Raw genomic sequence first — 10,941 nt, 5'->3', positions numbered from 1 at the left:
GTTCTTCGACCAGGAGGATTCTTACTAATGTTCAGTGTCGGATAAGTAGGAAAATGAGGCAAACTTCACTACCGTTTTGACCTGAACTTGGTAAGAAGAAAACTGTGATTGTTACATAGGTCCTGGATTTCTGTAACCTGTTGCACTGTGAATGCATAATATGAGATTGTCCTTTAAGGAATAATCTGATACTAGGTTGCAGCAAGACTCATCTTTTACAGAATAACCCGATACGACCCTTTATATTTCCAACATTCTTTTTCAACCACTTGTGAGTCTGCTCAAATGCCCATACTTGGTGAGCAACTAGACTGCAAATTCTCAGATGAACAAAGACAGGTCAGAAGAAAAACTCTTCACAGAATATCGGTTTTGCTGTATTACACGGCAGATGCTAACCGAAAACAACCAAATATGAGCATCCACCAATTCAAGAAGACAAAACTTCTTCATCTAGAACGTCTTTAGCAGGCATCAAGGAGAGCCTTCGGTGTAATTATGCTGCTGAATTAGTTGCATTTAAGTAGCAAATTACTTCTTTATGTTCCTAGATAAATCGAACCAATCACGCTAACATCAATTAAAAAAGAAGAAAACGAAAGGAATGAATGCTGCACAAGGCTTCTTGCTTTTTTTTTATTTTTAAACCTCTTGGCCCATGCTGAACAGGTTTTTAATCATGCTACAACATGAAAGTGTACAGCACCGAGACTAGCAACAGCAAGGCTGCTGATAATCTTACGCTGACAAGTTTGGAACAAGAACCTAAGTCATGAGCACCAACAGCATAAGTTGCTCCAGACTTTTCATCTTTCACTGTGATGTGTGAGGAACCTGAAATCAGATAATTGGAAACACCAAAAGCATGAGCCGAAATAACAAAAAGGTTCAAATGTCTCGCGTACGCTATGAAGCACATTTCACACTTCGATAATTCCAAGAGAGAGGACAGAATTGATGTCTCTTACCCACTAGAAACACACTCTGCAGGATAAGTATTACCAACAACAGTATCCATAATCTACAACTAAAAAGATCCTTAATAAACAGCAAGCTGGGCAGAAGACGAAATAAAGGTGTAATCACACTTACAATTGTAGTCAACCCAACCAATCGTTTGGTTCTCAAGATCATACACTACCAGCTTATTGGAGAGCACCAAATCTGCATGCGAGGAATGTAGCTGCAGTTATCAAATTTAACTAGCGATTCCCATCATATCAATTAGTTCGCTAAATCAAGGCATCATGTGGGTATTATCGTAACATTCTTCCTTCCTTTAACATAGTCAAATCCATGAAAATGAAGCTCATTCATACGGAATCTTGACCCTTTATCTGCCTCTGATTATCTACAAACACTGCTGATGGACATTCCACTACATTGTTAAGGATTAGCTCCATTCTCGCACTTTCACCTTCTAGAAGGTTTGATTGAGAGATTACTGGCTAAAAATGACTTGAATACACACTTTACTTCCTATGTGATATGACCTGAGGATGCCATGATGCTTAATGACATTGGTACAAAAAATGTGTTTACAAGAGAAAGGAATATACCTCCAAATAGGGTGATATCTTTTCCATCCTTAGTTTGCATGTCGCCACTCATAAAACCAACACACCAGACATTATCCTGTCAAATGTTCAAGTTAGTTTATTGGGATAGCAGTATCTGGATTCATGTCCAACAAGTAACAAGTGAGATCCCAGTTACACTTCAAGGCAACTGAAGAAAGAAAATTGGTTTATCAGGATATCACTATCTGAATGCACATCCAACAGGTAAAAGTGAATTTTCAGTTTGTATTCTACATTTAGTCAACTGAAGAATGAAAATATGATTCCCCGTGAGTGAAAACAACGAATATGAAAAGAGGAGGATTGAAGATGATTTTAAACACTCTGCATTGACGTCAATGGAGAACATACAAGTCTTTCATATACAGTATTCCACACACTTGAGCTCTGCAAAAGTGAGTACAAACAACAATGACACATAGAGGAATAAACCCAGCAGTTTTTTCATCTTTTCATATGGACATAAAAAAAAAACTAAATTTATTTGAAAAGAACCATAAGCTTAAATTTCATCATCAGTGTAAATATAAAATGAGAAGTAAACTTCTCTAGATAAAATCTTCATAAAGGATTTGAATCCAAGCATGACTAGGAAGGCGGTTACAGAAAAATAATGAGCACATTTTACTTACATGATATTGAAATAAGTAATCGTGAGGATAAACCGCCAGAGCAAGTGAACCGTCGAAGTGAAACTTTACCACCGGAAATCCATCATCAACACTGAAGAAAACAGGGAAAGGGAAAAGAAAGATGATTCAGCATAATTCCTTGTAGCTTCAGTGAACTTAGATACTTCTCTTGCCTACACAACTCAAAACAGTCTGGCCCATCGTTTCCAAATAAATGCATCTAAACATATTGAAATAACATCTCAAACAATACACAAGACAACAAACCTATTAATAATCCTTATTAGTAAGACACCGATAATCATTGGTACACATCAATAGGCATCTGATTTATGGCATTCAGGAGAGATTTTTAAACACATTCCTGCCGATACAGACCTTGTCCTAGCCCTTACCTTCCAACAAACTGGAAACAACTAAATTGTTCCTCAACAGTATGTACTTCCAGTCCAGGCTGCTGAGCCATAATCTGATGAGGTTATCACATGGAGTTAGCACAACACGAGAAAAAGTAAGGGGCAGAAAATATAGGAGAATAAATATATACCTTTTCCATGAGTGGGTTATAAACATCCCCTGGAAGATAGGCCAATGTTGTGCCACTGTCAATTATTGTTCCTCTTTCATCTCCAGAGTCGAATATACTTTTTCTTGTAAGTTCTAGAACATCACCACCCACCTCAACAGCCTTCATGACAACATTGTAATGTGCCCTAAGGTAATTTATGGAAATAGAATCACAGTTTGAAAGCTGAGATCTAACCTATTTGGCCAATGGATGCCTATGATGGTAGAAATAAAATGAACAATGAATATAGAATTGAACATGAATAAAAGATCAAACCAAGTACAGAGTTTGATTCAGTACGAATGAAGAAGAATAGTTGTCAAATAGTGAAAAGACCCCAATATCACCAGCACATTCTCTACTCATTCGTCTTAGTGAAATGTCATTAATTAATCGAAGCCCTAAATTCAAGGACCAGATGTGTTTAGCCATAAAAAAGGCTTGCCTTCTAATCTTCATTATATTGGCAGGAAATTAAGCAAATATACTTTACCAAAAAAAATCAAGCAAATATAAATCGCTTCAAAGGGAACCCTTTAATATGGCTACAAATATGCATCAGAACAATGTAGTAGCTGTACAAATGTGTAAAAGAAAGTGCTCTGCCAAAGAAAAACAGCAATATTAAATAATCTGAGCTGCTGAGAATTTTTATGAAACTGCAAGACTATCTTCAGCTACTTCTGCGAAACCTGTCTTTTAAATCTTCATTCTCAAATTGCTTGAGCCTTTGATGACAAGCACAGTAATGAAAGATATGCCAAACAAGGACCCTTCGCTGAATGATAAGGATCAACCACAATAGTAGAAACAAACAAGCCAGAAAAAGCACAATATGAAGTAGGACAAAAGTGAGACAACAGAAAGAGATGCGGACTAAAAATGTGAAGCGTGACATATCAAGAGCCATTAGTGAACAAAAAAAAAAAATTCTAGATTGTATCCCAATGTAAAAAATTTGGAACTGTAAGCAACTTTTCCAGGCATGAGAAGAGCTTATTAGGTATATCCAACTGCTAGGTCGAAGATCGATGAAAAGAATAACAATAAAATTGCAGCATAACAAGTAAAATGAGATGTTTTGTGCAAGGATCGTGCTACATACTGATTAGGCACCAATGGAGTAGTATTGACTTTTGGCTCCACCACTTCCCCGATAGTAAATATTCCACCACCATGTACACTATCCAAGCAGTGAGCAAAAACCTTTTTCACCTTTCCAGATGAAGCAAGCTGAGAAAGCATGGATGAGTTTGCTTGTCCAAAACCAATAATCCCATCAAGAGCTTCAGATGATGTGCCCAGCCCTCCGGATTGCTTAGCTGCACACCTGTTCACCAACATAACATGTTAAGGATAGAGAACCAGAATGCAACTGAAAATTAATCGCACAAGAGTGAAACCTCTTATAACAAGAATGCAATTACATACACCAATCTCAAGAATGTAAACCAGAAAAAAGGGTTAATTACAAAAATCTGAACATCAAGAGACAAGTTAAACCGGGTCAAATCAAACACCCCGTTGAGGTTCACCAGCATATCAAAATGGATTCCATGTAAAAATTAGACTCTTCTTTAGGATTTATATCCCCAAGTGCCTGGCAACAACTCAATCTCTTCATTCAAGGAGTTTTTGAAGCAACGCTTAACTAGTAAAGAGGGTTTGCAAGTAACTACAAGTGCTAGCAGAACTAAAAAAATTTTAAACTGAGACTCACCCCTTTCTAGTCAATGCTGAGTAAAACTGGCCACGAAAGAACATGTCGGGACATGATTCTCTACAGTTACCTAATGTAATATTTGAAATCCTACTACTCTCAGAGAAGCATTATATTGTTGGTTGAACAACCTACCCAAATATCACACTTGAATTCATGGGTGATGATCGGAGATTCCCGGTCACTTGATCTAAGTGTACATTATCCTCAACAAAGTATCCTGTAGTTGAGCTTCCATCTCCATAAGTAATCTTATATTCACAAAGTAAGTCAGGCTTGCAACCAGGAAGGAGGGTATGGTATGTAGAAGTGCAAAAATCTTGATCACAAGTAATCAGGTCTGCTGAACTCGAGCCTTTTGGATCATAAAGAGTCAAATCCACCTGTTGTAGGATAAGAATAATAAATTAAATTCTCATAGAAGATCAATGTGACTTGGAAATCCAGTTGCAAAGTCGAACAGTCATTTCGAACAGTCATAGGCGTGCTCTAAGATGTAAGGAGTACAACAACATACACCGAGATCACTCTTCGTGGGACACTTGTCGCAGCCAATGCAGTTAACCCACAAGGTGTCGCTTCCCGTGTCAACTTGCACATAATAATCCTTGGAGGGAGTCCCAATTCCAATTTTCGCAAAGTAGAGCCTACATAACCCAACAATGTGCACAGATAAGAAACCAGGCGGCTATGATATCCTGGTCCATTTGGCTCAAGATATGACAAATTAAACAGAATCAAACAAAAAAGTTGCAGACTTTGATAGAGCAGGAATCATCTCAATCGGACTTCAGTTCAGACAGGACTTTTACCAGACATTAACTGTACCATCAACGCCTATCTTCTCATCGCCTAGTGCTGAGAAAGCCAGTACATAGTCTAACAGGGATACATAAATACTAGGAAGTCAACGTGAAAACAAACCTTGGCGTATACAAAAGGCGGGAAGGCAACGAGAAGACGTCACATCAAAATAGGCAGGAAAAAAAAATTCGAACGAACGTTTCAAGAGTGCCTCAACAATGAAGTATAACAGAGGAGACGAATCCCCGAGCTCAAACTTTTGACGGAGGCGACACCACGGCAAGAAACGATCACAAAAGTCCAAACTGACAAGAAATGCAAAACAGAAGAAGACGAAGAGAATTACCCAGTGTCGGAGGGAATGCCGTTGCCACCCAGGGGGAGATCGACGGCGGAGAGGAGCCGGCCGTGGCGGAGGGCGTCGTGCGACCTCATCGCGCCCAGGAGGCTACCCCGGCGGCCCTTGAACCTGTGTTGCACCTCCAGCACCACGTTATCCGCGGCCGCCACCGACGCCAGACAGAGCACGGCCAAACAGAGCACCGCCGCCGCCGGCGCGAGCGATCCCGTCGGACCCATCTCGCTGCCACGCCCCCGCGGGTCAGGCGGGTCCTCTCTCCACCTCTGGAAGAGGAGAGAGACAGGGAGGGGGGGAATGAGCTGGCGAGGAGAGGAGGGCGAGGTTACGGACACGATAAAGGGGCTTTACGCAACTGGGTGTGTCGCCATATTTATAGGATGGGGGGAAGGAGGAGAGCAGCGATCAACGACAAGAACGTCCGTCTCGTTCTCACTTCGTGTTCATCATCATCGTCAGCATCCTCTCTCTCTCTCTCTCTCTCTCTTCTCTTCTCTTCTCTCTGGCGTTTGCTTTTTCCGTGCTTTCACGTTCCTATTCTCGCTTTTGACGTTCCCCATTCCAGCTCCTTCTCTCTCTCTCTCTCTCTCTCTCTCCAAATAATACAAAAGACAAAAGACAATGCCTTCCTTCCTGAATTTCATCGCCCAAAATGATTTTTTTTAGGAGGAAAATACGACGAAAAAACAATCATAAATTATGTTCCGCCTCGTGATATCCATGCCCCCTAATTTTTATTTATCCCGAGCTTGTATCAGTGCGACAAAAGTACCCTCTATCTTCCATAAAAAAAAAAAAATTCATATAGTTTGCTCATTATAAACATCATTACCCAAAAAAAATTTCTCTATGTCGTAAATACCTCATACTTGTAAGTTTGAAAGTCTAGGTATCGTTAGGAATGAGCATGGTTTCGAGATATAAACCTCGAACCCGAAAATAGACTTGTCACGTTCCCCGGTTTCAATGTATACAGAGTAAGTTCCTTGTAGGTAGAACTTAAAACCCGTAACGAGTTTTTATGTTTTTCTTGGTATATGTTTTCGTGCGATCCTACAGTATTCCATGGCGTCCTATGATAGATGTGTAATCTGGAACCACTAGTCCGAGCTTTCATTTTCGGTCATATTTATGAATGAGACTTTTTAATATTTCATGTTTATTCGTGCGTCTAGATATGAGTCGTGGTCATAACAGCAAATGATGGTAATCAAAGATAATGATTCACTATAATTATTTAATCAAAGGTAATTGTGGAACCCGGGTAGACTCTATAACAAAACTCGAAACCCGCAATAATGATAGGTTTCAATATCTAGAGTATGCACGATAGGTTTTAGATTCCAACAAATAAGGAACTTGTTCATATGATTGGATTCCAAGTTTAAGGTGGTAGAGAAACTTGGAGCTGTTCATCCCAAGGTGACACAATTTCAAACTTTTGTTGACACGATAAAAAGGTTCAAGGTATTGGTATTACGGTAGGTATAGTTTATAGTTTTTGACATGCTCCTCTTTACAGGTGATCCAAAAGAACAAATTATGCATTTAGATTATTGCACTTTAATCAATTTTAATTTCTTGATGGCTAACACATAATTCATCAAATTTCCGACGCCACGCTAACGTGACGGACAAGTGGGCTCTTCTGACGCCACGATCATCGTCCACACGGCCACCGTGTCGGCACTCGATCCGAGAATCATTCAGCTTCCGGTTGAAGTGACTTGGAATTCATCGAAAATAAAAATTTAAAAAAGATTAAATTGAACATCAATATTCTGATTATAGAAACCAAGTAGAGCATCGTGATTATCGACAGAGTTTATTCCCTCATCAATTTCAGAGCGGATCCTATCACCTTAGAAAAAGCACATATATTCTTACCTAGAAAATTACCAAAAAAGTCTTAAATCAATTGCGGTTGTGCCAATTTAATCCTTTTTTTTTTGTTTCGATTCATTCCTAAATCTTTTGCATTCGTGCTAATTCAGTCCTAAAACTTTTGTATTTGTGCCAATTCATTCATTCATGACTAAAAATTGCTAACGTGGCGTGACCAGCTCTAACATTGCCAATTTTTAAAGTTTTTTTTATTTTTAAATTAATTTTTATTTCATTTAAATTAATATATTATTAATAATTATCTACGTCAGCAATTTTCGGTCAAAATTGGTTGGAAAGATTGAATTGGCACAAATATAAAAGGTTTAGGACTGAATTGACACAATTACAATATACATATCTTTTGGTCTAAAGCACAATTACAATAAATTTAAGATTTTTTTCGTAATTTTCTATATGCTTATCTAATCGTCTTTATTTGATTACTTCAAAACTATGCCTTAGTCAACGATAATCTTTTTCGAAAATTGAATTGTGGTGGACTTTTTTCTTGTCAGAATCTTACGGCGGACTCTTTTTTATTTATTTGGTCCAATTAAGGTGGACTTGAACGAAGATCTCTATGGTACATTCCGCACGTGTGAAATCATAGGCAGAGTGAATGGACACGTCGTCAACTAAAAGAAATTTAGTGTAATGGCAATAACAAGTGTGTTTAAATTATTTACAAAATGTATTTTTAAAAAAAATCGTACGAATCACTTACCAAAATCAATGGAATAAAAAATACATTTCGTCGACGAAATTTCACAAGGAAAATATTTTTCAATGTCTATTTATTTTAAGCAACACAAATCACAATTTTAAAAAAATATTTTTTAATTTATTCATTTTTCACGAAGCCCAATTGCAAGCTTAGATTGTTCCCGACATCACCCCTAACATTACCTTGATTCCGATTACATAGATTATGCAACGTTAAATCGAAATTATATGATAGAGTATAAATAATTTGGTTTCTTTTTTTTTTTTTTTTGTGGGGAGTGTGATGAGATGACTTTTGAGCAACGAAAAGGAAGGAAATATAAAGTCGTGGAAGACCACAAACTTAGCAATGGATCGCGTTGCCCGACCTCTACTCTTCTTTGGGTTCACGCGGCTCTTCACTTTCTGTATTTCTATGTCACAATTACATAAGTGTCAATTTCATATACCTCCGTCCAATGACACCCGGCGCGGGTATGCTCTTTCTGAGTCTCTCGATCTCGAAAAACAACTCTCCCCTTATCTTTGAGCTTCGCATCCTCTCCTTTTTCACTAAATTTCCCTCGTTTCCGGTAATACATATCGATCGGGGCACAGAGACTCGGACGTCCCGACCCGTTTGTTTGTGGCACGGGTTGATTTTCTGGCAAAACTTCATCCGAATGCGCGATTGCTATTCCAAGAGACTCAGACGTCTCAACCCGTTTGTTTGTGGCACGGGTTGATTTTCTGGCAAAACTTCATCCGAACGCGCGATTTCTATTCCAAGCTTCAGGAGAACAGGCCCCCCGAACCAAACCTAGCCCCTCCCAAGATACCCATGAGCCCCATGGCTCCGGACCTAGTTTGTCGATTCATGCATACGATGCCTTCTTATACGTCGCGAAACCCCGACATATATACCCAAATGGAGTGAGAACGGCAGGCAAATGACGGAGGTGATTTTAACTAGCCAACTGACCTCTAACAAGTGTTGTGCTGACACCGATAGGGTATTAATGGTACTTGCAGATGGGTCCGACAGTCTCATTCGACATGACATATGATAATCCAATCTCGACCAGTCACCACTTTAATACCCTTTCTTTAGAGCAGACAACCGTGCTGCCATTATTTAAAAGGCGGAACATGCATTACGCACGAAAATGGTACGACCCGACTATCCACGAAACAGTTGCCTGCAAATAGTGACATGAGCACTTCGGTATGCTCTCTCCTCACTCTGTCTCTCCAAGGAAAGAATTTCTTCCTTTACCGTCAAGTCCCGCATCCCCTTCTTTTCCTCCAAGTTTCCCCCCACTTCATATATGCATCCAAGGGGACAATTGGAATGCAAAACCTGGACGCCCCGACCCATTTTTGTGGTGCAGATCGATTCTCTAGTAAAGCTTCGGATCGAGGTCGTGATTCCCGTCTCAAGGTTCAACGGCCTCGACCGAACAGATGAGGCGGCGAAGTTCGGTGCGCAAAAGTCGACTCGATGGACGTTCGGCATTTCGTGGTAACATCTCTGTGGGGTTGATGATGAATGACCTTTACTGGTAGACTTAACTCTCGTTTTACTTCAATTGTATTCTGACCTGAAGTTGTTTGGAGGCAAAATGTCTGCACGCATGTGAGCACAAGCTTATGGAAATTGAAAACGGGCTCGTGAATAAATGCCAAAGGCCCAGCTTGTGGAACACCATATTGGGCCTCCCTTAACGAAGCCCTTTGACCAAAAAGGAAGCCCAATTCAGATGGGCTTTCTTTCTTAAATCAGTTGACCAAAAAAAAGAGGACCACTTCTCGATTGGTATCGACAATTGGCAAGCTTAGCCAATAACGAAAAGCTTGGTCAAAGCAAAAGTCACTAACGAGCAAAACAATCGATAAGTCACCAGCTCATCGACAATGAAAGAAATCGATAACTCGCCGTAAATTCACTTACAACATTTGGTGCAAAGATTATCAGACCCTTCACCGGTTGACAACTTAAAGAAAGTTGATCGACAAGGTCATCTATAATAGACAATCTCGGATTTTGGCGAGATTGTTGAGATGGTGTCATTAGTGAACATATAGAGAGGTCTGCTAAAAGCCCATGACAAGAGACAATTGATAAAATAAAAAAAAAAACACATGATTGCCGGATGATTGCGCTTACAATCTTGGGATTTGTAACTTCGTGCGGATAGCCAGAACTAGAATTTCAGAAAGAATAAGCGCTTTTCGACGGCCGTAAATAGTGCTAAGGAATTATCTATGGATTCAAAACCCCATAATTGTTTGTTTGTCGATAGTGGCATATTAATCTAACACCCACATTGTGATCTATATAACCTCTCTTTGTGATACAATCAATCAGAATTATGACAAGTTTTGTAAATTTATCTTTCCGACACTTTAAATTTTATGTACCATTTACATTTCCGTCAACTTTTAACTTCCTCACCCGCATTTCGATTCCCTTAGTTGTTCATCCATATATTTTCCTAGTCAAAATCAACAAAGAATCCCCTTTTCATGAAAATACACCGATTTCATTATCATAGTGATTCGGCAATACATTAGAACTTATACATATGTCGCGTCATATTCTTTTCTTATTTTATCCACCCTAGCTCTAACTCTCAACTCTCTAACTTTTGCTATACCTCTTTGCATAGCACGGGAGTCAAACCCCACAT

At 39.3% G+C, this 10,941-nt stretch overlaps 1 protein-coding gene across 1 annotated transcript; it reads right to left on the bottom strand.

Annotated features, from left to right (window-relative positions):
- Positions 1-513: 513 nt before the first annotated feature.
- LOC115748414 (aspartic proteinase 36-like) lies at positions 514-6,186 on the bottom strand. Its single transcript, XM_030684892.2, has 10 exons — positions 5,651-6,186; positions 5,018-5,147; positions 4,636-4,883; positions 3,886-4,110; positions 2,760-2,925; positions 2,608-2,681; positions 2,213-2,303; positions 1,560-1,635; positions 1,093-1,164; positions 514-834 (listed from the first exon to the last, which is right to left on the bottom strand). Exons 1-10 carry the CDS (start codon positions 5,881-5,883, stop codon positions 683-685), a joined length of 1,467 nt encoding a protein of 488 aa, XP_030540752.1. The 5' UTR covers positions 5,884-6,186; the 3' UTR covers positions 514-682.
- Positions 6,187-10,941: the final 4,755 nt, after the last annotated feature.

The sequence above is a fragment of the Rhodamnia argentea genome, chromosome 6 (genome assembly GCF_020921035.1).
Source record: "Rhodamnia argentea isolate NSW1041297 chromosome 6, ASM2092103v1, whole genome shotgun sequence".
Taxonomy (NCBI): Eukaryota; Viridiplantae; Streptophyta; class Magnoliopsida; order Myrtales; family Myrtaceae; genus Rhodamnia; species Rhodamnia argentea.
This window is presented reverse-complemented; position numbering and strand designations above follow the sequence as displayed.

What these genes read in the sequence shown, in the direction of transcription:
- LOC115748414 (XM_030684892.2), bottom strand. Translation starts at nt 5,883, where the DNA reads ATGGGTCCGACGGGATCGCTCGCGCCGGCGGCGGCGGTGCTCTGTTTG. An exon ending in ACTCCATTGGTGCCTAATCA is followed by an intron (nt 2,926 to 3,885) that starts GTATGTAGCACG and finishes AAATTACCTTAG; the next exon opens with GGCACATTACAATGTTGTCA. An exon ending in AGATATCACCCTATTTGGAG is followed by an intron (nt 1,165 to 1,559) that starts GTATATTCCTTT and finishes CCTCGCATGCAG; the next exon opens with ATTTGGTGCTCTCCAATAAG.